Source organism: Synchiropus splendidus, chromosome 1 (genome assembly GCF_027744825.2).
Source record: "Synchiropus splendidus isolate RoL2022-P1 chromosome 1, RoL_Sspl_1.0, whole genome shotgun sequence".
Lineage (NCBI taxonomy): Eukaryota > Metazoa > Chordata > Actinopteri > Syngnathiformes > Callionymidae > Synchiropus > Synchiropus splendidus.
In genome coordinates this window covers 34,026,136-34,053,373 of record NC_071334.1, presented here as the reverse complement: position 1 = coordinate 34,053,373, position 27,238 = coordinate 34,026,136, and the positions used below count along the sequence as shown (strand labels likewise).

The window sequence follows — 27,238 nt, the reverse complement described above, 5'->3', positions numbered from 1 at the left end:
GTTGGCTGACAATGCCGTCAAGACTCTCACTCTCTCTGCAGATGAGATGTCAACAACAGTTCAAATAGAGGACTTTTAGAGACCCTCCAGAACCACCTGCAGGCTCACACACAGAACCACACCGCACAGGAGGTCTGATATGTCTAGCACCAAGCAGAGATCGTTTGATTTTTACTAAGAGGGACCTGGTGCTTGAGGTATACTCTCTGCTCATAGTCCCGGGGAACAAGAGACCGTGAGGCCAAGGGGAGTCATGTTCCTCTGCTGAAGTAACTGCATGTGCGCATGGCGGCTATTTTGTGTCGCGCACTCCTGGCAGCTCTGGGTATGATCCCAGACGTGCTCTGTCAGGTGATACTGCGCACGCTCTACAAACAGCGAAGGTCTTCCGTCCTTACGTGACTGCTGTTGCTGGAAGTGGTCAGTCACTCTCAGAGTTTGAATAACTGACAGCCAGCCCTTTCAACGTGGGCCCTCTGCATCTGGAGCTTGAGTTGAATGTGTTCTTCGGTTTTGTCTCCAACCTGCCATGTTCGATGGGGTGCACAGCACGGCACTCATCTGGAACGGTTGTGTTTAGAACAAGAGATAAACTCTCTTCTCCAACAGCATGCAGTTTCACGAGTCCCGCTCCGTTTGGATACTTGTTGGCTCCGAGGACCTTCTCCAAAGTGGTGGACACAGCTTTGGAGCCTCTCAGACTCACATGGACGAGAGTGGTGAATCACATCAGATGTCTGGGTTTTGCTGTCATCCTCCGCACATATTCATAGAACTGTGGTTACATTAGGTAACCTAGATTTTTCGCATCAGTGATGGGCCTTTAGAATAAACACTTTCAAAGGACCTTTTTTTTTAAGTACCAGTTGGAATCAAACTTATCAAAACTCCTAGCTGTATCATGAGGTGGTGGTACACAGCATCCATTCCAAATCTTTATTTTTCTAATTTTTATTTTGAAACTACTTTCGAGGAAATGATCAAACTCCCAGGGAAAGGTCTCTCTGACTTTTATAAGGAATATTATAAGGAATGTGAATGGTTTTTCATGCCACAGGAGGGCGCTACGAGCTAATGTACGTTCGCGGCAAATGGGGTTTCCTATTTTTCTGTTGACAAGTGAATGCCCCTCCTGTAAGTTGAGCGCCGTACTGGCGGTCCTCAGTCCAGTGACTTGACCTGTCTCGGTGAGGCGTGTCATTTGACCGTCGTATTACAAATGATAGAGGTTTTACTGAGACTTGACTGCTTACTCGGAGACTTGAGGATTAGATTGGATGAGACATTTTCTAAAATGTACACTGGACTGTGAGGTTGTCGTGTGGTCCCTTGAAGAAGAGCAGAAGTTGACCTTAGGTTGTTGAGAGGTTTTGCGAAAATGACGCCATGGATGGTTTCGTCACACTCATAAATGCACACCTTGAACCCTTGTTAACTTGTAATTGTAAGTACACCGGGAAGTGTTATTGTTATTATTAGTTCGAATGCTCATTTGCGTTTAGAAATGTCTATGGAACGGTGACGGGGAAAAAAACTGACTTAATGCGGTGTTCATTCTGACTTGGGCTGATAGTTTTAGTTCAGGGTCCAGAAGAGATGTTGGTAGAAAAATCGAAACCTAAGTTTGGAGTACGTAAGGCTGACCAACAGTGTTTCTCTCACTTGGAGAATCATCGACGGACGTTCCTGCCGCTGGCACACGTGGCGCGTTCCATTCATCTGTGGCATGTCGACCTGATCGTCGATCAGAGGGAACTGAAGAATTGACACCATCAAACATGGACACGAGTGACCGGGCCAGAGGAGAGCTGCTTCGAGGTCACTTTGTATCTGCGCTCTGAAGAAGCAGGAGTTCACTGAGCTGAGCGATAAAAGAGAAGTGACAGGTTGTTCTGTTGAGAAATATAGAGCACAAGATTTATGAACGCTGTAATATATGTAAAGAGAAATGGTAAGAGAATGAGCGACTTTATACCACTGACCTTTATGATTAAAACATTTGGAACAGATTGTTTTCGAAGTTATCATGACACTTTCGAAATGGTGATGGCCAGGTGTGTGCGCAGGTTTCATTCTTAAGACCTGTTAAGCCACTTTTTCTGAATTCCTTTCTCCTCGTCTCCAATAAAAATGATATGATCAACTGCTTTAAAGATTTGGCATTTGATGGAAGCGCTTGTTGTTGTTTGAACCAAAGCTACTGGCCGACTTAAAGGGTTCTATGTACACTGGTTGAAATGTAACGACAAAAGAAACTTTTTTTGCCGCATGAAACAAGGAACCAAAGACAAGTTCAACTCTGTCAGAGTAGAACAATGAAGGGCGTAATTACTGTTATGTGCTTGTTATGTGATCGAGCTTGATTGAGAGCTGACTATAGCCTGGATGATGTTATTGTGAAGGTGTGGCAGATGCTCCTCCCCCGACGTCCCCTCTGGGTGAGGATCATGACAGCCGGACCAGCATTCAGAGGTGAGGCAAAGCTCACTTCTCCATGTTTGAGCTCCAAATTTTCAAACACTCTTCACACTGAAACTTGTATATAGGCCAAAGGAACTCAAGTCAGATGCATCTGCACAAGGACCTACACCAGGACCCTCACCTGGACCTGGACCAACACCGAGCTGTGTCTCTCTGAGGAGTGAGTCCTCAATGCAAAGAGGAATTGACTTAAGAGGAGGAGAAGCCTCTGTAGAAGAGAGGTGAGAGTCTGAAATAAAACAGCAAATCTGTTCTCAGGAGCATCACAGGAGGCGCTACACTGAAAGGACATCTGTTGAAGTGTGGATGACAGTTGTGTCTTTATCAGGGTCCGTGAAGAGAAACCAGCGTCAGAACTTGGCTGCGTGTCTGAGATGTCCATGACGCAGCCTATTCACTTTAAACATGGAGGAGAGTCTTCAGAGGAGAGGTGAGGTTGGTGGTCCGTCTTTGACTTCATGTATGAATGTTGGGTTTGGGTTACTTTGTGTATTATGTCTTGCCTAGTTCTGGGTGTGAATGTCTTTATTTCTGTTCTACTGAAGGAAAAAAAACAGCAGCAGATGGTTGTGGATTAAAATTGAGTTTATAAAAAAAACAAAGTAAAAAGTGCTCTGACTCTGAAGAGTGCAGCTCCTTCGGGGGTCATGACCTCAGTGGGGTTGTTACAGTCCCTGTAAACTGCTTAACTTCACATGTTCTTCACAGAGAGGTTGTGCAGCTCTCAGGTGCTCTCAGTCTCCAGCAGCATCAGACAGATCTGGACTCCACACTGCAGGTATGTTAAAGCGCTCAGCTATTACTGCTAACTACAATAGCTCTGAGTCCTGGGCAACCAGAACTTTGAGGTGGATGGTTAAGACGTTCGATCCCTCGACCAGACATAACCATTCATGACCCACTACCTTCAATATAAAGGGTTATGCCTTTGACTATGTTGCCTGCTAGAAACTCACTCACTCATGTCCCTCCATTGCTGTTTACATTTGTGTCGCTAACTACTTGCAGGATATATTGGACCAGGATTCTGGTGAGGCCATCAGTTATTCCTCACCATCACATAATCAGATCACATGTTTTGTGTTTCAGCTGCTTGAAGTGACTGTCAATACCCTGCTGAAGAAGGAGTTGAAGAGAGTCGACAGGTTTCTCCGTCTAGATGACAATAAGTACCAGCATGATGAGGAAGACGAAGAGCTGCAGAGTGGAGAAGAGGAGATCAGGAACAGCAGAGATAATATGCGGAAGTTGATTGTGAACATCCTGAGAAGCATGAACAAAAAGGATCTTGCTGATCGTCTGTGGAGCAGTAAGAGGATTTGAACTTTCAGCCTGATGATTCTGGAGCCTTCGATATAGAAGTCTGTTTGAGCTGATGTTTGATGTCTGTATCTGAGAAGAGTGATCTGAAGGTTGATAAGCTTCACCTCAGAGAATCATCTGATTCATGTGACTTCTCTCTTCATTCAGGAAGTCGTGCAGCAGAGTGTGCAGGACGACTGAAGAGGAGCCTGCAGAAGAAGTTCCACAGAGTGTTTGAGGGGATCGCTAAAGCAGGAAACTCTGCCCCTCTAAATCAGATCTACACAGAGCTCTACATCACTGAGGGGGGCACAGGCCAGGTCAACCAGGAGCATGAGGTTCGACGGATGGAAGCGGCGACCAGGAACCAGACCAGACCAGAAACTACCATCAGACTAGAAGACCTCTTTCAACGTTCACATGACACAGACAGTCCAGTCAGGAGCCTGCTGACAAAAGGTGTGGCTGGCATTGGGAAGACCCTCCTGACACAGAAGCTGACTCTGGACTGGGCTGAAGACAAAGCCCATCAGAACTTCCAGCTCCTGTTTCCTTTCACCTTCAGAGAGCTGAACCTGCTGAAAGAGAAGAAGCTGAGTTTGGTGGAACTTGTTCATCTCTTCTTTCCTGAAACCAAAGACTCAGGACTCAGCAGCGTTGAAGGAGTCCAGGTTCTGTTCATCTTGGACGGTCTGGATGAGTGTCGACTCCCTCTGAACTTCAACAGTCGGGTTCTGACAGCAGCTACAGAGTCCACCTCAGTAGACGTCCTGCTGACCAACCTCATCAGGGGGAAGCTGCTGCCCTCAGCTCACCTCTGGATAACCACACGACCTGCAGCAGCCAATCAGATCCCTCCTGAGTGTGTGGACATGGTGACAGAGGTCAGGGGGTTCACTGACCTCCAGAAGGAGGAGTACTTCAGGAAGAGGTTCAGAGATGAGGAGCAGACCACCATCATCTCTCACATCAGGAGCTCACGAAGCCTCTACATCATGTGTCACATCCCCATCTTCTGCTGGATCACTGCCACAGTTCTGGAGGACATGTTGAAGAGCAGAGAGACCAGAGAGCTGCCCAAGACCCTGACTGAGATGTACATTCACTTCCTGGTGGTTCAGTCCAAAGTGAGAAAGCTCAAGTACCATGGAGGAGCTGGGACAGACAGCGTTTGGGATCCTGAGAGCAGGAAGATGATGGAGTCTCTGGGAAAACTGGCTTTTGAGCAGCTGCAGAGAGGAAACTTGATCTTCTATGAATCAGACCTCACAGAGTGTGGCATCGACATCACAGCTGCTTCAGTTTATTCAGGAGTCTTCACACAGATCTTCAGAGAGGAGAGAGGACTGTATCAGGACAAGGTCTTCTGCTTTATCCACCTGAGCGTCCAGGAGTTTCTGGCTGCTCTTCATGTGCACCTGAAGTTCTTCAACTCTGGAGTCAATCTGCTGGTGGAAAAACCAACATCCAGATTGAGTAGAATCTTTGTAAAGAAACATAGTCCGGAAAAGTTCTACCAGAAAGCAATAAATGTAGGAGTAGAAAGTCCAAACGGACATCTGGACTTGTTCCTGCGTTTCCTTCTAGGTCTGTCTCTGCCGTCCAGCCAGAGACTCCTTCAAGGGTTGTTGACAGAGACAGGAAGTCGCTCATGGAACAATCAGGACACAGCAGAGCTCATCAAGGAGAAGATTAGTGAGAATGTGTCTCCAGAGAGAATCGTCAATCTGTTCCACTGTCTGAGTGAAGTGAAGGACACTTCTCTGGTGCAGGAGGTCCAACAGCAGCTGAGATCAGGAGCTCTCTCCACAGATCAACTGTCTCCTGCCCAATGGTCCACCCTGGCCTTCATCTTACTGTCCTCAGAGGTAGATCTGAGCGTGTTTGACCTAAAGCAATACTCTGCTTCAGAGGAGGTTCTTGAGAGACTGCTGCTGCTGGTCCAAGCCGCAAGTGAAGTTCAGTAAGTGGATCTTACTGAAGCATTTCTAATGTTAACTTGAGTGTTTGATTTCCTTGTTCATTTTGTTCAGGCTGAGAGACTGTGGACTTTCAGAGAGAAGTGGTTCCCTTCTGTCCTCAGTCCTCAGCTCTCCGTCCTCTACTCTGACTCAACTGGACCTGAGTCACAACAAGCTGAAAGATTCTGGAGTGGAGCTGCTGTCTGCTGGACTGAAGAGTCCACACTGTCACCTGGAGACTCTCAGGTCAGATCACATCATCTTGTCTCCTCAGTTCAGGTCCACAAGTGGATATCCTCTCTCTGTTGTTTGCAAATGTACTTTCAAAAAAGAACGTTAGGAAGTCTCTCTTTTTGGTGACCCTTGTCTTAACCACAGGTTGGTCTGGTGTCAGCTGTCAGAGAGAAGTGGTTCCCTTCTGTCCTCCATCCTCAGCTCTCCGTCCTCTACTCTGACTCAACTGGACCTGAGCCACAACGAACTGAAGAATTCAGGAGTGGAGCTGCTGTCTGATGCAATGAAGAGTCCTGACTGTCACCTGGAGACTCTCAGGTCAGGCAACATCATTCCTCAACCTATTGAGAGCAGATGTAGCCTGATACAGCAATGGTATCTGTATTGTTATAATGCTAAAGTCGCAGCTGCTCTTAACGTCTTTCAAAAATCCAGCATGATGTCTCAGTAGTTTGTAAGTCAGACTGATCTTCCATTGCATAACTTTTACTGCACTTTTAGTGAGGGAGCTGAATATAAAGTCCCCTCTTCAGTAGTATTCAGTGTGTCCTCAAATAAGGTCTTTAAATGCCTGTCAAAACAGAGGATTGAAAATGTCCCAGTCTTTGATGACACTTGTCTCATTCACAGACTCAGCTGCTGTGATCTGTCAAAGAGAAGTGGTTCCCTTCTGTCCTCAGTCCTCAGCTCTCCGTCCTCTCGTCTGACACAACTGGACCTTAGTCATAACAACCTGCATGATTCAGGAGTGAGGCTGCTGACTGCTGGACTGGAGAATCCTCACTGTCTCCTGGAGACTCTCAGGTCAGTGTTCATCATCACTTCTCTTCTGTTCTGCTCCACAACAGGATGTTCTTCTGGCCTCATGATTTTCTCCGTCATTCCAGTCTGTCAGGGTGTCTGATCTCAGAGGGAGGCTGTGGTTTTCTGGCCTCAGCTCTGAGATCCAACCCCTCCCACCTGAGAGAGCTGGACCTGAGCTACAATAATCCAGGAGGACCAGGACTGAAGCAGCTGTCTGCTGGACTGCTGAGTCCAGACTGGAGGCTGGAGACCCTCAGGTATGGACAGAGCAGCAGAAGTCACTGACTAAGCTCCAAAGAGCTTCAGACTGAACATGTGATCCAGGGGCAGACAGAGAGGATGTGGTTGTGTGGCGACTCTTCTCTGAACTGACTACATGACTCCAAACATGTGACACCAGTAGAAGCAACAAAGAGACAGTGGCGACTTAGTAGCTGTTTAGATATCCATCTTTGTTTATCATGAACATAGTCATGAAAGAACTCTCCACTTAGCAGCCTGAAATAATGGATAAAACCGTATCTTTCTCCAGGCTGGATCACAGTGGACCACAAATGTTAACATCTGAACTACGGAAGTGTAAGTTTGTATATCATTGTTTCTTAAGAACTCCTCAGCCTCCAGTGGAGCAGCTTTGATCTGAAGTGACATCATGTCAACTTCTCATGTCCAGTCTTGCTTGAACAACGATGGTCAAGAGAATGTTCTTCCACAATCATCACCTCTCCTGTTCTTCTCTCAGTTTTCCGTCCACTCTCACTGGACCAAGACACAGCACAGCGGCGCCTCCTACTGTCGAACAACAACAGTAGGGTGGAACTTGTGACAGAGGATCAGGATTACTGGGACCATCCTGACAGATTCCAGCGATGTCCTCAGGTGATGAGCACAGAGGCTGTGACTGGACCTTGTTACTGGGAGGTGGAGTGGAGAGGAGGTGTTTGTATGGCAGTGACTGTCAGAAGAGACGGAGGGAAAGAAGAGGAGTCTGAGTTTGGACAGAACCGTTATTCCTGGAGTCTGAACTGCTCTGATGCTGGTGGATATAAATTCTGTCACGATCAGAGAGAAATTATCATCCACAGCTCAGGAGTCTCTGACAGAGTGGGGGTGTTGCTGAATTTACCTGCTGGATGTGTGAACTTCTACAGAGTATCCGCTGGTGTCCCGGTGCAACTGAACACCTTCTACACCTCCACTGAACCCCTGTACCTGGGATTTGGACTCAACCATGTTCCTGGTTCTGGTTCTTCCCTGACTGTGTGTGACCTGAGTACATGAGCATGGTCCTGCAACAAACCTGTGTTCTATTTTATGTCATTTTTTCTTGCTTGTTATTAATCATTCTGTCAGTATTAATTTATAAATGGCATAATTATATTAAATTATGTATGTAACTTTTTCTTTCTTGCTATTGCATTTTTTTTTACTCTAAAAATGTAATATCTAACAGCAAGCGTACCAAAAATATAACTCAGGACAGTCAATTTGTCTGCGGTAGTAATTTGGTTGTTTAAACGAACTTAAAAAAAAAAAGAAGAACGAGCCCGTTGACGTCGACATTAGAGGCGGGCAGAGCTTGATGACGTCACACAGACGAAGCTACATCCACCTGCTGGATGGGCGACTGGCTCGCGGTCAGGTAAGCGCCGTGTTGTTGTTGGTTTGTCGCTCAAGTGGTGTTTATTCTGTCACAGTATGTTTATTCTGAACGGTAGTAGGGCTTCTCGTGAAAGTTTCGATGACAGTATCATCATGTTAGCTGGTAGCTCTAGCAGCTGGAAGCTAGCGCCGACAAGCTAATGCAAAGTTAGCCTACTGAACCAAACTGAAGGCGGAAATAAAGTTTGGTTATGTCTTGATGCTCTATTGGAAATAACATATTCGATATCTGATATGATGCGACGTCTCGTCAATGTGCTTGTTATGAGTATTGTCACCGGTGGAGTTACAGGAACTATTGCACGTCGATTGAAGGCGTCCAAGATGCTATATGAGAAGCGATTTATGAGCAAGTCATTTGTTCACGGTTGTGCTAATTTTATTGAATGATCGTTCTGTTAGCATGCACAACGTCGGTACAATTTACATACTGTATATACGTCTTCGGGGTTGCAGGGAGTACTGGAGCCTAATCCCATTTTCAACAAACTGTGTGTGTATCACTATCATTTCCCATCAGTGGTTGCCACATAAACCTCTCATGGACATCCTCCCTAGTCACTGATCTTCACTATTGCATTTCATGCTCTCCTTTACCATGGATTTCATTGGTTGCCTTCCTCTTCTCTTTGCTGTTGGACTCGGGCTGGTGAGAATTCCCCCACCTTATGACTGGGGTATCCAGCGTCTGATCATGGGGCAGGAGCTGGGAATTTCTCTGTTCCTTTGATCTTGTCCTTTCTATTCGCTCCAATTGACAACCTCAGTGACTTTATCTCTGACCCTCGTATTCTGTTTAGTGAGTCTGTGAGACTGTACTTTATGGCAGTGAACTACTACTACTGTGTTGTATAGATTCTCTCTGCTCTTTCTGATATGATTGATTTATCCCAAATGCTGCGATGCAATTCTAATCATTCAACACATGATGAACATAATTACAATCTATCAATTTTAACAGCTTCAGTAATTTTCATTCTGGCGTCATAACATCTGTTAAACGTTCTATTTGTTTTTAAGTTTTTGGAGTATTAGAGCTGTATTCTTTTTCAGATGGGAAGAACCTTTTGTTAGTTTTTCCATTTTTGTCCAACACCAAACCTCACATTTTCGGCTCAATGAATGAAGAGCAGAAGTAAAAGATTTGCCATACTTCTCATGATTACATTTTTCTCAAAACCTTTATCTGTATCACACATCAATCGTAAGCTTTCACAAATTTGTCTTGACAGGAAAATACAGCGGTACAAGATTCCTGATGAGATGAAGCTGTGGTCCATGCTCTTCGAACTTTAGCGGCTTGTGGACGTCAGGATGCAGATCCTGATCGCGAAGGTGCTCGGCCTGCTGGGGGTGTTCGGTCTGATGTTGGCCGGCATCATGATCCCGGTGCGGCTCCTGCAGGTGGACTTCAACAAGGCACACAGATATCGGAAAGCACTGTCTTTGTGCAACTCGTTCGGGGGTGGTGTGTTTCTGGCGACATGTTTCAACGCTTTGTTGCCGGCTGTCAGGGACAAGGTAATGATAGCACACTAAAACATGCTGTACATGTGATGCAAAATAATTCCACAGCTGATTTTATTTTTGCTTAGTAAAAGAATGTTGAGTGTCATTTAGGTCACCAATACTGTATTCCTGATGTGTTCTTCCTGTCAATAGCTATGTAACCCTAGAGGTGTTTTAACAACACTATATAAAGTACAAGCTATGTATTATGTGCTGAACTGAAACAACTATAGCTGATTCAGAATGCAGAGTCAATATTATGACCTGAAAAGTAAATAAATACTAATGAGCCTTAAACAGAAACAAAGTGCGCAAATATAGGTTATTTAAATGAAGTAGTTTGGAAAAACATGACATCACTTTTACCAACCTGCTGAAAGCTAGTTGTCTAGCTGCTGCTGTTTCATGGCAACACTATCGTCAAGTGGCGGATTGAGAGGCTCTGGGGTGATCATATACTTGTCCACCATCATCAGTAAAAATGAAAACAGTCATGAAGCAGATTGTGATGAATGAAATCAATAAAAGATTGTGGTTCCTCATCACAGGCGGACGATGTGTTCCGGCAGCTGAACATCACCAATGACTACCCGGTAGCTGAGACAATGATGATGCTGGGCTTCTTCCTCACTGTCTTCGTGGAGCAAACCATCCTCACCTTCAGGAAAGAGAAGCCGGCCTTCATCGACCTGGAGACCTTCAACGCTGGAGGTTCCGAGGCTGGTAGTGACTCAGAGTACGACACTCCCTTTATCTCCTCAGCGAGGGCTGCAGGCAGTGGTCGCCACAACCACGGGCACCAGCACGGACACTTCAACCCAGCTGAGTTGGCGGGTGCAGGTCCGCTGCGACTGGCAGGTCTGGTGTTGGCTCTGTCGGCTCACTCAGTGTTTGAAGGTCTGGCGCTGGGCCTGCAGGAGGACGCGGCCAAGCTGGGCGGGCTCTTCCTGGGTGTTGCGGTGCACGAGACCCTGGCTGCCGTCGCTCTAGGGGTGAGTGTGGCCAAAGCAGCACTTGGCATGAAGGACGCTGCCAAGCTGGCTGTCACTGTCAGCGGGATGATCCCTCTGGGGGCAATGGTGGGAATGCTCATCCAGTCAGCACAGACATTGGCAGGCAGCATTGTGTCCGTCGTCCTGCAGGGGCTCGCTGCCGGAACCTTCTTGTTTATAACATTCTTTGAGATCCTGTCGCAAGAGCTGGAGGACAAGCGAGACCGGCTGCTCAAAGTCCTCTTCCTCATCCTGGGCTACGCGGCCCTGGCTGTCCTGGTCTTCATTAAGTGGTGACGGTGGATCTCAGAATGGAAGAATAAATGTTCAGCAGCACATTAATCATCACAGTTTTAACTATGCTGCTTTTCTGAAGCTTCTTGAGTGAGAGCGATGTCATCAGTGAACACAACTGATGATGCAATGAGTCATCGGTACACAATTCTTCTGATCTGACAAGCTTGAAGTTGGATTCTCAATTCTGAAGCTGCATGAGGCTATCTTGAACACAGCAGATATGGCTTCATCCACAAGTCATCATATTCTACTGAATGCGTGTCAGTTGGATCAACATCTCCAAATCGCTCTTCCCTCCTGCCTTGAAGGCAGAAGGCCTCCATCGTGAACTGGTATGAGAATGCTTTCATTTTAGAACTGTTTGTGGTACAGTTGATGTTGGTAGGAAGGGCATTTTTGTGGTGATCCTTCTCACACTCCAGGTTCTTTATATTCCTCCTCCAACCGGTGCTTCAGCCTTGACTGTCAATAACTGCTGTGCTCCAGCGCAAAGTCTCCCCTGAAGTTCCCTCCTGTCACACACTGGATGTGCATGAGCAGTTCCTTTACCTCCTGCTCCAGGTTCTCTGTCTAGGGTTAATAGTGTGGGGCTGTGAGTGACAGTCGTCCTTTTCAGGGTGGGATACAGAGACCTAGAAGTCTCTCGGTCCCCCGCTCTTTTTTGAAACTTTGAACCCTAATGTCAATTTAAAAGTCTAAAACAATCATTTCTGGAATTGGGAAGTTAATAGGCCACGCTTCTAGCATTTTTCTAACAGAAAAGTTGGTTGTTATTACGGGCAGAGTTGTACGTTGAAATCTGTGAAATGATACACTTTGTAATTAAATTTGAGCTGGTAAAAGACAGATATATCTTCAGTTATACTCTAATTAAGTCAGCTCAGTTAAACCTTTGTTGTTTTTGATAAAAGACATATCATCCAAAATGTATTCCATGTTCTGCTGATCAGTCAAGTGTGTAGGTCGCTTGTTGTGTGCCTGGATTTTGCACTGAAACTAGTTTGTCGTTATTTTAGGAAACAGTCAAAGCTCAATGCCTTTCCCTCAGTCTACAGTATATCCATGTGAGGTTTTTTAGATGTTTTTATGTTGTGATTTTGTATTTATTCATTTTGCTGTACGATTAAAAGAAACCCATGATTTATGAACTGAACCCACTGGAAGTGAGGTGTTTTTTTTTCTCTGAAGAGTATCGACAATCAAAAGGTGAGTTGCTGCTGGAATTGATGGGATTGCTTTAAGCACACTTTTAATGAACCTACATGTTTGTCAGATGGAGGTAATTCTACTGCCATAAGAGGAATTTGGTAGCAGCGACTACGTGTCGTAAACGCTCGCATGTTGGGTAAGCAAAATAGTTGAAATGCAATTATACACCCTTTCTGGTTAACTGACAAAGGAAATGTGAATGATTCTTGCTTCGGCTTCTCCCTTCAGGGGTGGCCACGTCGTATCATCCTCCTCCATCTCACTGCCCTCTGCTTCCTCTTCTCTCAAACCTAAAAACCTCATGTCCTCCTTCACCACCTCCATAAATCTCCTCTTTGGCCTTCCTCTCCACCTTCTGCCTGGCACTTCCAACCTCAAAGAAAATCTCAGTTTAGGACAGTTTAGTTCCTAAGGGGCCCCATTACATACTGTGACATTTTTTTCAAGTCTTAATATGATCTTAATTTTTGTGACAAAGTGTTATAAATTAAGATGAAAGACTGTTGGTGTATGTTTGATGTGGGATTGAAATTATGTTCATTTATTCATTGCAAAATGAGGAGGAAGCATAATTAATCCATGATGTTGTATGGTTAATATGAAATGAAACGTATTATATGCTTATATTTTATAGAATCAGAATAAAGTTATTCTGATTCTGATTATATAAAATATAAGCGTATTATACATTTCATTTCATATTATTGTCAGTAGTAATCATATAACCACTTTTTACGAGGTGTTTTCCGCTTTTTCTTTGTTTATTTTTATGGAAGAGAAATATTTCATTATTGTTATTATTATTATTATTATTATATGGCTTATAACAACTATTTTTTTAAACACAAATGGCTATTAATTGTGGATGAATTTATTATTGTTTTTTGTAAAAGTGCCGTTTCATTTGTAGTTTTGATCTGACTTCACGTGGGCCACATAAATGCAGGCAAAGGGCCTCATGCAGCCCACATCTGATCTAGTCTGATGAGTATGTTAAAAATTACAAACATTACATAAAAACCATTACTAAGGGGAAATGATGATGTCATGTTTATGACTTTTATTCTAGATGGTTAAAACTGTTGGCGTCACATCATGAAGTTTATGTGCCTCTGACTGACCCGGTGGAGTCAATGTCGGCAAGAAATCTACTGTAGGAGAAATGTGTTTACTTGTTTGCATGTTACGAGAACAGGTGAGCAGCAGTGGACTTAACTGCCAGGTACTGACCACCACCCTGCACAAGGTCACAGGCAGTGAGGCAACATTCACAGTCCTAATCTGCACTGTCACACTGACCACCAGCAGGACTGATTTAGAAGCAGGACACAGTTCCTGGTATCACACAGGATCATTCTTCAGCCAGTCTGCGTATTTCTGGAGTCACTGCTGCAGGCAAGGTTCCTGTCTGGAGCAGAGATGATCTGATTAGCACGGTGCTGTGATTGTGAGAGTCCAGAAACGAGTCCTTACGTCATTGTCTTGAACTCTGTGTTCTCATGACGAGTCAGTCACGGCCTCACGCTTGCTTGAGAGATTCATAGGACCTGAAGCATCATAAGCAACATGTCTGATTCACAACCGATTGAGTAGACCTTTGTGCAACAGTGCTGGGCTGTGGAATTAATCCTTCTACTCAGGTGGAGCCAAGACTCGGATGAGAGTCTCTGTTGTTCTTGTGTTTATTCACTGTGATGTAATAGATTTTTTGTTGTTGTGAGCTGGATTTAACATTGCTGGCCAGACATGCAATTTCCTACTGAAAGCTACCTCGCTTTTAGAAATTGTATTCAGTTGTTTTTACATTTCTGTTGCATATTGGTTTACCAGATGATCAGTTGCATTTTTATTGGTGTTTTATTTGAGTGGGGGTTATTGCTTACCAAAAGTCAACCCATAAATCAGATGCATCCATAAGAAAACAAATACAAAAAAGTGAATGTAATAAAAAATAAAATGGTGTCTAAATGGAAAATTTCATTTGTGACGGTGGTCATAATGTCTCTTACAATACATCATGAAATACTTTACGCGTAAGCCTGGCTGAGGCCTTGGTGACCTCCAGTGATCTGCTGCCCTGGCTAGCCAGGTAAAAAGGTTGCCAGCGCAGTCCTTCATTGATAGCGCGCATTTCACTCTGATGGTCCTTGTTGAAGTGACCCCTAGCGGACGTCAGCGGGTTTGCAGCCAAATGTCTCTTCAGTCTGTTGAATTTTACTTTTGATGCGAAGTATTAAAATAAACCGCACAAAATACATTTTCTCTTCTGATTGGAATATTACACTGATTTGATTTAGGTATATGCAGGAGTAACAAAATCAAAAATTTTGACTGAAACATGTTAAGTGTTTTAAGTATTTCATATCAGTTCACTATTCAGTGCCGTTTTAAATAATGCTCACTGTATATGGAGTCCAATATCACTTCTTATCAGTTTTTTCTTACATTTATGTACAACAAAATATGGAAATAAAATTGACTTTCAATGTAAAGTACCTCAATGGTAGTACCATAATAGTTTAAAACAAAATAGTTATTATATAACTAATTATAAGATAAAAAGGTTTTACATGTAATTGTTTTATTCCTCTCATTTGCTTTGCCTGCCTTTATTATCATCTTTGAAAAATTAAGAGAAATTTATTGTGTTATTATTTTGTGTTTTTGATGAAGACATGCTCTTGTTCCATATTTGATCCTTGTGTTCGTCTTGTGTACCCTGAGCTGACTAGGTAACCCTCTGAGAGCTGAGCACCTCCAGGATCCACACAAAAGGCGTGTGATGCGTTGGCTTCCTTCTAAGCCTCTTAGTGTAGGTAAGTCTGCAGCCAGCAGCGGCTCGGTTGGACCCTGATGACTTAATCCTTTCAGGGAAGTGCCGTTGCCCCAATGTCACAGGTTTGACTCGCTGCCAGAAAGACGACAAAAGACGGAGCCGAGGAGATCCGGAGGAGATGGATGAGCTGCTGTTGCCAGGCACAGAGGAGGAGGCTCGCTCCGACAACAGTTCTTATGCTCCGGGCCTGGAGGGGAAAAAGAGCATGGGCGACCGGATCAAGGCTTTCCTGCAGGTGACGGTGAGCAGGGAGCTGAAGAACAGCATCAGGACCTTCTGCAAGAGGAACGGTCTCCTCACCCTATCGGTCATTGCTGTGCTGACCGGCTGCACCCTGGGATTCATGCTGAGGGGGACTCAGCTGTCCACACAGGTACTATCTCCCCTGACTCTGCCTTTTGTTCTCCATCTGTTGTCCTTAACCCAGAAGAGACACAAGGAGACGAACATAGCAAACATTGAAGTTTAGCAGTCATGCACCTCTCAGAAATTCTCACCTCTCTTCCTGAGTGCGAGGGATTTGATCATTGGTCGTTCGTGACACTTTCACTCCCTGGCTCAGTTCTGCACCTAGTGACTGCTCAACATTTTGTCAGTGAATGTGACTATGGTTTCTTTTTAGATTCATCTGGTAAATGATTCTTTGTATTTCTATTCAAATCAGAGTCACTGCGATAAATCGGAGTGACTGAGCAGGTCTGACGGAACTGTATTGGAAAAAAACTCATGTACTTCTGGGTTCAGTCAAAACAGCCCAACGTTTAGGCTACAGACTCATGGGAACTCCTGATCTCTCGTGCGCAGCTTATAGGTGGCCTTCAGCCTCGTCTGCTGACGCTCTGACATTTCACACGTCTGTTGTAGTTTTTGTCCATTTCTTTTTTGAATTAGTTTTATAGGACAAAACACTCTCATTCCCACACAGCAGTACACAAATGTTCCCTCCCCCCCCAAACTAAAAACATACATTACCGTATACCAACCAACTTCCTCTAGTCAAATAAATAGCGGTTAATAAGTAAGTAGGTAAATTAGCACAATGGTTGCAATGTGAAAGACAGTGACTGGAAACAACAGCAACTCCCTCTCTGTTTCGCAGACAGCAGCAACTAAATTCTTTGTGTCTGTCAGTCTTTGGCTATCAGAATAAGATGGTGACCAATCTGGTATTTGAAAGTTTAGTCTCCCTCCTAGTCTTTTACGTTGTCCTGGGAGACTTGAAGTGTCAGATCCCCATAGCTGTTGAAAAGTTGAAATAACATCAACATAAAATCATTTAATTCTACATCTGCTCTACTTTTATCAGATGGGAAACCATGCCTCTTTATTTGAGGCTTGGTAACAGGGGCAGCAGCCAAAATACAGAGATCCAGGCTTTCTTCTTCACAGAAAGCTCTTTCACCTCTGGAAATGCACAGATGATCCTGGATCATCAGAGAAACATCAGCTCTCTGGTTTGTTCTGGGTCAGCCCCGGGACCTCCTCCCAGTTGGAGGAGATATTGAGCCACCTCAATTGTCTTCTCTTGGATGTGCAGTGGTTGTACTCCGAGTCTCTCCTGAATGGCTGAGCATCTATTTCATAGAGAGTCCAGACAGCTGCAGAGATAACTCTTGTTTTTTGGTCTCAACATGGCTGTTGACCACTGAGAGAAAAAATACTCAGAGAGCTTTTGTCTTTGTGTTCAGCTCCTTTCAATCTCATCTTCCCCTCTCTCATAACAAGACTAATGGGAACCGTGGCCCCATGCTTGGAGGAGCTGGTCTTCATCCTGAGTGGTTGTTGTAATAGCCAGACACCAGCCTCTGCATTTCATTCTCCGTATTTCTTGTGATTTTTGTCGCACTAATTGGTCACTGGTTGAGAAAAAGTTAAAGGCAAAGAGAACCTTCTTGCAAGAACTTTTAAAGTAATATTTCCTCATTGTCCTTGAACTCAGCATGGTGCAGCTAGGAGTGTTGATTGTAGACCCTCATCGTCATCTAGTTCGCCTTCAGAAAGAAATGCCTGAATGTGAGTAATATTTGTCATTAACCAGAAACTTCATTTGGATTAAAAGTGAAATCCAAGACGTCTGTATTCAATTTAAGGAGCAACAGAGGAAACTGATGTGTCTGAACCCTAGTTTGCTGTGGTCAGGGTTTGAACTCTCATAAACAGAGGAAGCCAGACTGACTGAGATCGAGAGCTGGCGGGTTCTCACTGCTCCAGTTACACGCTGCATTTGAGATCATCGTTCTACTGACCAAATCCTCCATAATGAATCTCTCTCTGGTTAACAGGGGGATGGTTTCTTTCATGTCATTCTTAAAAAACACCAGCGATGAACCAGCAACTGAAGTCAGGCAGTCACGGAGCTGCAAATCTCTGACCTTCTGAACTCATCCATCATATTAGCACTCTGCTGATCGACAGATTAACAGCTTTGCAGAGATTTTTCATCTCTCTGACTCAGGTCTTCTGAGTCGGTAGAAGAATCCGCACAACTCTTTAAAGGTTTTATGATTGGAACTTACTGTACCAGAGTCAAGAGACATAAAAGCAGATGCACTTCCTGTTTATGTAGCATGCATTTCCCAGAGTCTCACATTGGGACACATTCTTGTGTTGTGTTGGTGTTATGTATGTCAAAGGCCAAGAAAGTTAAACCAGATCAATAACTCTTTGTAGCAGAGGCCCATGGGCCCTGTAATGGTAATATTTAACTCAATTTGAACTGAGCACATTTGTAGATTTTCTTCCTGTCTGTGACATTCTTGCAGCCAGTTTTGTTGACGTACTTTTCTGAAACTGACTAACAAACATCGTTGTGGATTTGGAGAACATCAAACCGAGATTGCTTTATACACAGTCTCAGTCCTGACTGCACCACCTGCCTAAACAAACACATGATGTTCAACATACAGTAACGTTCAAAACTCAAGGTGTCCTGTCAGCCATCTGTCTCTGATGTGAACAAAATTTGACCTTCAGAGAAAAGTAGCGACACTAAGTAACATTTAAAAAAGTGGTAAATTTGGTAACTGCAGGCAGCTAGGTGGATGAAAGGGTGAAGATAAACGTCTCATGGCTGTTTTTGCCTTTGAGGAAGTCTTGGCTAATTTCTTCCTTGTCCATATTGTCCTTGCTTGTGAAGAACCATGTTGAGATTTGTTTATAATGTTTGATGTCGCAGGTGGTCACGTCATCATTTCCAATACAGGCCTATGTGACTCGTTGACCTTGAGACAAGTCCATCAAGTTCTGCTCAGACAAATCAGAATTCACTCTAATGAAGGCCCTTTTAGGTCCTCAGAGGAGGTCACGGCCTGAATTGACCAACTTGTTTATTGGTCATGTCAGTGAGAGTGACGTGGAAGAATGTTTGCAGGCAGAGGGATTAATTACAGAGGATTAATCCCCTGTAATGAATCCACTGTTTCACTTACTGAAACCCTGCTCTCTAACACTGCTGCAGTCAGCTTCACCGGTGTTGGTTTGACTCCACTTCAGTCAGGCAGAGGAGACTCAAATATCCCCCTTCATACTGTGGAGTGTGTACCGGGTGTGCCCTGGCGCTTCCTCACATCGGACCAGACCCCTCACTAAGAAGGCAGGATCCTCCTGGATGGTCATCATGAGGGCTGCGTGACCTTTATTGTAACAGCTGTCATGCCAGGAGGGGCTCTCTTTAGTGTCTTGCCTCAAACTGAATTGATGGTGATTAATATTGGGGTCTCTCTCCCCTCCAGGCTACAAACCCTTTTCCTCCTGGCACACGTCTTAGGGCACACGTGCCAAGGCTCAAGGCTTGTTTTGTTCAGTAATGAAGACTGGAGTGTTGGCTAGACAGATGTTTGTCTATAGGTCTGTTCCAGTGTTGTCAACGTGACCACAGGCAGTCGATAATGGAGTGCTCGACTACAGCAGCCGTTTCGCAGAATCACCAGCCCATCTGCTCTTGAGAAGGTGGGCGGGGCTTAGATCAGGGAAACCATGGATGTTTATGAAAGCATAGCACACGTTCACTGGTTTGTCTCAGGTGTGTGATCATCTCTCCCGGCTCGATCTGCCATCTTCAGTCAGGCGGTGATGGTGTGGGCTCTTGGTCGCGGGCTAGTCTTAAAAGGTCCCTCGGTGTCAGAGATAAGTGGATGAAAGTTGCTGATGTGTTCACGTGCGCTCCGGTCAACCACCGAAGACACCGAGTCTCTGCTCGCCCATTATCACCTCACAATCTCAGGGAAACATTTCACGCACACATGCTGGCTGCACAGCAATCTCCAGTCAACTAAAATATTCATTTTACAGTGTATCTTGGACCTTATAAATGCATCATGTTTCATAATTATGTCTGATGCTTTATAGCTTTTGTTCCTTATTCTTTTTTCTTTCATATCAGTTAATATTATTTTTCAGTTCAACATGGAGCTGTCAACATTTGGCAATACAATTCCCACTGGAATTTCATGAGCACAGAATGACAGGGCATCATTGTCTCCCCATCACTCACCATCCCTACTCACTGCCCACTGGGACACGAATGAGACCAAACTCATGCACATGGAAAATTATTTTGCACACTGAAGAATGTACGTAGGTAGTTTATCAAGAGAGCAATGAAAGTTGGACTTTTTCTATGGTCAGCATATTGGTGGTGTTTTGGAGGAGACAAAGAAAATTGAAGCTTTCTCCAGAAGAAAACACACAGCACTACTTTGGAGTCAGCGATTGTTGTGAACTTTCTGGTCAAAAAGTTAGAGTGATGAAAGCCATTTTTGAGTCAGGACTTGTGGTTATGGGCAAGTCTGTTGTCCGGTGAATAGGCCCAGATGAAATGATGTAACCTGCAAGCATATGTTTTTATCAAATATTGTTCAAACACGAAATTCTGTTGACATGGCTGCAGTAATTGTTGCATCACCTGTAGATGAAGACGCATCATGAGAAGACTCAAATGCTGCATAATACTGGATGAAAAGGTTTTTATTTCTGTCAGGTCACCCTCATTTTCTGTCTCTACCCCATTTCAATCTGAAAATGTTGTATCTGTGTTTTGGTCCAGGCCAAGATCTATTTCTCATTTCCTGGAGAGCTGTTGATGAGGATGTTGAAGATGCTCATCCTGCCACTCATCACATCCAGGTGTGTCCATCACGGTCCTCTCCATTCATTATGCATCCTTGTGTGGTGTGAAGTAGTCTGGGCAAGAAGTCCTCTGCTAGCTCTCCTCCATTCTTGCTCTCCTCTAATGGACCCCATGTGTAGTTCATGACTAGCTCCATGGTTTTTACATAGTGGGTCAAAGTATATAAACTCTATTTTCAGAAATGGGATATTTTATCTAACCTATAAGGAAATACAGGAAATGGAAATCTTAATGTATATTTTTATGACTTTGTATCATCTATATTTTGGAATGCAGACCATTTACATTCCAATTCTTTCTTTGGGAGTGGAACTGCGGACCTTTCTGGACATCCTAAAACAAGCAGCTTCAGAGTAGTGCCTCCTCACTTCCTGTTCATTGTGTGTAGCTATTGTTGTGAATGTGTGTATCCTCTTCATCTAGTGTTTTTTTTTGTTGTTGTTGCTGCAAAAGGTGCATGCATGTTACTTAGATAAAGCCAAGACATGACATGATTTTGGTTGGCACTTCTTACTGTCATTGTGGCTGAAAAATACTTACTAAAATATTTTGAAAAAAAGTGGTTTATATCCGCTCGAGGCACTTGTGAGAATAGCTTACATGCATACCACCACCTTGTTTTCCAAGTTTAATGATTAGAACAACATTGAATTCGGCTAAGATATAATACCCAGTTCCGACTTGTTGTCCCATTATAGTTGATGCACTAAACAGTTAAACAGATTATTTGGGGACGGAAGGTGTTTTGATGATACAGTCTGGACTGAGTTGAAGCGAACTCTTCATTTCTGTCTCAGTTTAATGTCAGGTTTGTCGTCCATGGAGTCCAAAGCTTGCTGCAGGATGGGTGTGCTGACGGTCACCTACTACCTGTGGACCACCTTCATCGCTGTGGTGGTTGGCATCGTGCTGGTCATCATCATCAAACCCGGCGTCGGCACGGAGATGGAGAGCAACCGCCTCGGTGGGGGACCTGTAATGACATCAGCAGACGCCTTGCTGGACTTGATCAGGTGAGAGCAGTCGACCTGAAACGTTGTTGTTTTAGATAGTTACTCCCTGTTTGTGAATAGCAGCTACAGTTAACCATTTAAGTCAGTTTAATATTAGTACTACGTCTTATTTGGTGGTGAAAGAGGTGAGCCAAAACACTGTACTCTCCAGTCACTGGTGGATTTCTATTCCCGCCTGTGGTGCGGGCAGACACTTCCACTTGAGGAATTTTCTGGGGAGAGGGCTCAGTGGAAGAAGGAAAAGTGAAATCAGAGCTCTTCAGATGCTCAGCCCGGCGATTGTTGGTTACTAGGTCAAACTCGCTGGATGACTGTTACAGAAGTCACCATATCATAGCTCACTGTGTCGCAGTAGCATCCACAACTGAGAGTGACATCAGTGGTGTGAGCGATGTGAATGACACAGAGGGGGTCCACTGTGCGTCACTTAGATCAATAAAAACATAGAACCACATGCAGAAATCCAATTAGAGAACAAAGATGATTAGTTTATTTTTAGTAATCCGGCAGGGATTAAGTGAAAGATTAGTTGGTGTGGTTGGTAGGACGCGGCACGTTTGCAGACTCTGAAGCCACGCCCACTCACGAGCAGGTTGTGTGCATCATCCTGTTGACCTGTGACTCTGGTGATCAGATCAACTCCCTTTCTTGACCCGAGTGTCCTTTCACTGCTTGCCTTGTTGTTCAAGGTGGAACAAGGATCAGTGTGTCATCTGCATGTTGTTGCACTCCAGTGTTTTGTCTTCCCGATCACTGACGACAATATTTTCCTGGTCATTGCAGGAACATGGTTCCCTCCAACCTGATAGAGGCCACATTTCAGCAGGTCAGTTCCACTCCCACTCCGTAATGACTGTTGAACACACTGCTGTCAGTCACTTGGGGAAGCCTTTTGGGGAGTGCGGAACAATTTGTTTTGAATTGTGTTCCTGAAGAATTTCCGCTGTCATCTGTTAATTGTATTTTACTTTTGTTTTTTGATGCAAAAATGGTTCTCTATAATTGTACTGTGCGATCATCAATTTATTTCATTATTTTGTCTTTTGCATTTTTAACATGTTTTTAACCATTGTTTTTTAGCATTGTTCTAATAATCATTTCTGTTTTTAGTTCTATTTTATTCTTTGTTTTATGCTCACTTTCTTATTATTTCTGTCCCATATTTTAAGCATTAAAAAATACAACTCATGATTCTGATTCTGATCTGATTCATTCGATCCGAGCATGTGAGTGCTACTTTAGATGTTGAGACCCTGATCGAGATTTCAGTATTTCCTCTGTTTACTTGATCTTTAACCTCATCGATCTTGCTACCTCACTTCACATGGATTCTTTTTCTCTTCTCTCAGTACAAAACAGACCTGGTCCCCATCCTCAAAGTTCCAACCAAAACCATTCAGCCTAACTTTGTCTATGTGGTCCCGGACGACAGCGACCCCAAAGGTCGGACAGTCTACTTGGAGTTGACCCCACCACCGGAGGTCATTTATAAGACGAGTCCCGGCACAAGTCAGCAGATGAACGTTCTCGGCATTGTCATCTTCTCCGCCACAATGGGTGAGCAGGATTGGACTTGAGTTGTACTCATAGTTGGAGTGGATGGATGAGAAATGAGAAGTACTGAGACAAAGTTATGGGTCATCACACGTAGAAAATTGACACCGGGGGGCGCTTGTGAGGGGGCAATTATTTTAACAGGATATTTCACCTGTTGTTGCAGGACTTTTGCTGGGCAGAATGGGAGAGCGAGGAGCTCCACTGGTCAACGTCTGTCAGTGCATCAATGAGTGTGTGATGAAAATCATCAACGCCGCCGTGTGGTGAGCTGAGAGCTTTTTTCCTCATCACCCTGTTGTTCCTGCAACTTATCTGACACGACACCACTTTGTAATTCTAGTTCATTGGATTGAAGTTCATGGAACAGATTTTGTGAGATAATCACAGATAAAATGAAGACATTGCTACAGTTATCGAGCCAAAGACTTACAGTATGGTGGACATTAATTTGTGACAGCAGCTCAGTAGCAACTGTTTCTGTATCTGAATCTGTAGCAAGTGGGTGACTGTCTGCATATGCCCTGTGGTGACTAACCTATCAATGGCTGGGATAGAGTCCCGTGACCCTGTTGAAGAGCATGAAATAAACAAAATGAATATACTTGATTTGGTCTTTATGGGCTTTGTTGACTGCTGCTTCAAGAACATTTGATGTCGAGTTGTGACGTGTGAAGTCTTCTGTTGGTGGATGGCTAGGGAAACACTCACTACCCCACTGGCCAAGAGGTCAGTCTCACCTGCGCATGGAAAATATTTCACTGTAAATAAGGTGAAGCATTTTGGTAGGTATGACTGTCACAGTGGGTCAATCCCAATCTCTTGACCAGTCAGGCAAGGAAAACGTGCAGGTGGTGACATCACTGTAGGTCCGCCCTGCTTCAGCACATGAGCAGATTAACTGGAGCGACAACATCACAGTGAGGATTAATAACCTGCACGCCTGAAAACATTCTGACCGTTGACAGAAGAGTTTGGTCACAACATCAGTAAACCTCCACTGAAGCCTTCTCATCTGTCACACAGTGTGTGATTGAGAGTTACACTGCCAGAAGTGACATGGAGAAGTTGGAGAGAAAGTTGGAGAGGACAGTTGAGAGAGGAGACACTGTCTTTATCTATCTGTTGGATAAAACAAAAAATAAGTAAAACAAATGTAAGCAGTCTGTGTAATCAAACCACTACTTTGATATATTGTTGATGAACCTCTGTCATGCTAACCAGCTCTATCATTGTCTTGTTTGTGTTTGTCTTAGTTCAGTTAGACAACTCTGTTTTAACCTGTCATTCCTGGTTATGTGGCTGATATCATATTGGCGCCCTACTCCCTAACAGGTACTTCCCCTTTGGCATCATCTTCCTGGTTGCCGGCAAGATACTGGACATGCAGGACCCGAGCACACTGGGCAAGAAGCTCGGCTGGTACGGCATCACGGTGCTCGCCGGCCTCTTCGTCCATGGGCTCATCCTGCTGCCGCTCTTCTACTTCCTTCTCACCCGGAAAAATCCCTTCACCTACATCCGTGGTCTCCTGCAGGCCATGGTGATCGCTCTGGCGACCTCCTCCAGGTGAGTCATCCTGGCACCCCAGCATGGCTCAAACAACTCACCTGCTCCACCCTTCTCAGCTCCGCCACGCTGCCCATCACCATGAAGTGTCTGCTGGAGAACTGTCATGTCGACCGCCAGATCGCTCGCTTCGTGCTGCCGGTGGGCGCTACCATCAACATGGATGGCACCGCTCTGTATGAGGCTGTGGCAGCCATTTTCATTGCACAGGTCAACGACTATGAGCTGGACTTTGGCCAGCTGGTGACCATCAGGTACATGGTGTTCCACACAGCTTGATATTTGGACTAGTGTGATTTAACTTGTTTAGAGGTTCATCATCTTTGGAGCATCTGGGGCTGATGGTTGTGGCACTGTGTTCCAGCATCACAGCCACAGCGGCCAGTATTGGTGCTGCTGGGATTCCACAAGCCGGCCTGGTTACCATGGTGATCGTGCTGACGTCTGTGGGTCTGCCAGCTGATGACATCACGCTCATTGTGGCCATCGACTGGATACTGTAAGCCGACATGTCACTTGAGTGGGGATGGATGGATTGTTAGGTGGTGGCTCAGGAAGCCTGATGATCGTAGCGCTATTGGCTGGATGTCTGAGAGCTCGGTCAGATTCTGGAATTGTTGCTCAATAATGAGTGAGCCGTTGTAGTGGGAGGGGGCCGCACTCATGATGAAGATGATGAAATGGTGGCTGTTTTCTGGCTTGTGAATAGGATTGATGAATGTATTTATCTCAAGGATGGATGACTCTACTGTACTGTGAGATTGTTGATCATCGGCAGGGTGGAAAATAAGCTCTATTTGATGTGATAATAGTGTTTTTGGATTGGTTGTGTGCTTTGCTGTCCATAGAAAGAAGGCTGAAGTATTGGTAGAAGAATGGATTGTAGGATTTGATGGGCTGACAGGTGGATTTTGGCCATGTGAATTGTTAGATTTAGATTGTGAGATGAATAAATGTGTGACTGGATTGGTCAGCATTGATCACGCTCTCTGTGTCTTCAGTGACCGGTTCAGGACCATGATCAACGTTCTGGGCGACGCTCTGGCAGCAGGAATCATTGCTCACCTGTGTCGGAAAGATTTTCCTCTCAGCGGGACAGGAAAGGTAGAGTCAACTTCAGCCTCTCCTCGGGAGTCTCCAAGCTGAATCTCTAATCTGTGGGCTCTCTCCATCAGACCGTCCCGTCCTACGGCACCCAGAACCCTCACAACAACTCTCACAGTGTTGACGTGCCAATGACAGAGATTCACACACACAAGGACTGCATGTACGAGACCATGGGCGACTCTGTGAGCGAAAGGCATGCGCACACCGTCTACTACAATATCTGTCAGGTGTGAGCAAACCAGCTCACTCGCCACAATCCTTACCGCCGAAATCACACGGTGCCATCTGATGGGACGCAGGCGTAAAAGAGACATACCAAAGACCAGGAGCCTCTCATTGGTGATTTGACTTGGGGATCGCTCAGCCGAAACCGCTGTTCTAGGAAGGAGGACCTGTTAGGCTGATCGTTCTTCTTTCGCTATCGAAGAGTTTGCACCAGAGGATTATGGGTACATGGTGAACAGAGAAGATTCTACAGTTTATTTAAAGCCTTCTTTATCTGTCTGGACTCTTGTCAGGCCGCCATTTTCTTTTTGTTTTTTTGTTTTTTTTTAACGCCTGCTGTTTGGAAACACATCATCACCTCTTTTCATTTTAATACTTTTGGAAAGTGTATCATTACCAGGTCTGGAACTTGGTTCTTCAGATACAGAACAGAAAATCGTATTTATTTATCTAGTTTGCAATGGCAGACTGAACATCCAACCCTGTATCTATAGTTCTGGCTGAATTGATTGTGTCATTTGGGTCCCACCACTTGGGAGTTGCTTAAAAAAACCTAATATAGATGGAAGAGGGATTGTCCAGACATTATCAAACTTGCCACCACTTCCACTGCTCTGATGCGTCCTAAAGACCCAACGTGTGGACGATTGAACTTCCCCTGGTGCTCTGTCACCCAGGCTGGCTGGGTCACTGGCATCTATAGTTCAAGAGGCCGAATGAGACGGCAACATCGATCCAAGTGCTCTTTGTACCTGAAAGCATGCTGGCATGCAATCCTACCGGCTTCATGTGAAGCCCTAGTGCATTAATGCTATTTTTCTCTGTGTTTTTTTTACCTGAATGTTGAACCAAGTGCAGGAAACATTTCTTTGTTGTCATGCCTCCATTGGATCTAGTTTATCTAGAACTAGTTTACTCTGAAGACATAGATATTTCACTATCAATCAACACTAGCTCCATTGCCTCAAGTTGTTTACATTGTGTGGGATCATTCTTATGACCTGTTCTCCATGAGGGCGCTATTTTACTCTCTGTAACTGTGATTCATAGATCTGCCTTAATCTGACTTGGTTCAATCTGAAACCTTGACGTTCACCTGCCAAGCAAAAACTTCAGCAACACACTTTTGAATTACTCTCTATGTATGTATCACACTACTTTTTTTTTTTTATACCAAACACATCCTGTGTTGTCTGTGTGTGAAAATAAATTGTGTTTTTCATCATTAAGTTGAATTACTTGCACCTGTGGTGTCACTGCTGGAGATGGTGCCTGCTACAGTTAGGTAGTTACTCCTCAAGGCCATGGTAAGTTGACTTACTTCTGTTGTTTATCTATTTTAATTTAACGCTGGC

The 27,238-nt window shown here is 44.5% G+C and overlaps 3 protein-coding genes across 5 annotated transcripts; all 3 read left to right on the top strand.

Annotated features, from left to right (window-relative positions):
- Positions 1-1,157: 1,157 nt before the first annotated feature.
- On the top strand, positions 1,158-8,275 carry LOC128752396 (NLR family CARD domain-containing protein 3-like). Its single transcript, XM_053853560.1, has 14 exons — positions 1,158-1,444; positions 1,669-1,818; positions 2,403-2,472; positions 2,547-2,702; positions 2,810-2,911; positions 3,190-3,259; positions 3,571-3,790; positions 3,952-5,746; positions 5,817-5,990; positions 6,123-6,296; positions 6,609-6,782; positions 6,866-7,039; positions 7,315-7,361; positions 7,525-8,275. The coding sequence occupies exons 2-14, from the start codon at positions 1,779-1,781 to the stop codon at positions 8,061-8,063; spliced, it is 3,735 nt and encodes a 1,244-aa protein (XP_053709535.1). The 5' UTR covers positions 1,158-1,444; positions 1,669-1,778; the 3' UTR covers positions 8,064-8,275.
- Positions 8,276-8,355: 80 nt separating this feature from the next.
- Positions 8,356-14,633, top strand: LOC128752405 (zinc transporter ZIP3-like). Of its 3 annotated transcripts, XR_008413661.1 has the most exons (5): positions 8,356-8,424; positions 9,677-9,965; positions 10,502-12,448; positions 12,516-12,587; positions 12,680-14,633. XR_008413661.1 is itself a non-coding variant. In XM_053853579.1 (3 exons), the coding sequence occupies exons 2-3, from the start codon at positions 9,759-9,761 to the stop codon at positions 11,240-11,242; spliced, it is 948 nt and encodes a 315-aa protein (XP_053709554.1). In that variant the 5' UTR covers positions 8,356-8,424; positions 9,677-9,758; the 3' UTR covers positions 11,243-14,633. The 3 variants fall into 3 exon arrangements, 1 of the variants encoding a protein (XP_053709554.1); XR_008413660.1 differs by having other exon boundaries at positions 10,502-12,587; XM_053853579.1 differs by having other exon boundaries at positions 10,502-14,633.
- Positions 14,634-15,059: 426 nt separating this feature from the next.
- On the top strand, positions 15,060-27,026 carry slc1a8a (solute carrier family 1 member 8a). Its single transcript, XM_053853562.1, has 12 exons — positions 15,060-15,267; positions 15,323-15,660; positions 20,332-20,411; positions 21,213-21,428; positions 22,212-22,254; positions 22,778-22,985; positions 23,149-23,248; positions 24,318-24,551; positions 24,611-24,805; positions 24,916-25,050; positions 25,553-25,655; positions 25,727-27,026. The coding sequence occupies exons 1-12, from the start codon at positions 15,234-15,236 to the stop codon at positions 25,889-25,891; spliced, it is 1,851 nt and encodes a 616-aa protein (XP_053709537.1). The 5' UTR covers positions 15,060-15,233; the 3' UTR covers positions 25,892-27,026.
- Positions 27,027-27,238: the final 212 nt, after the last annotated feature.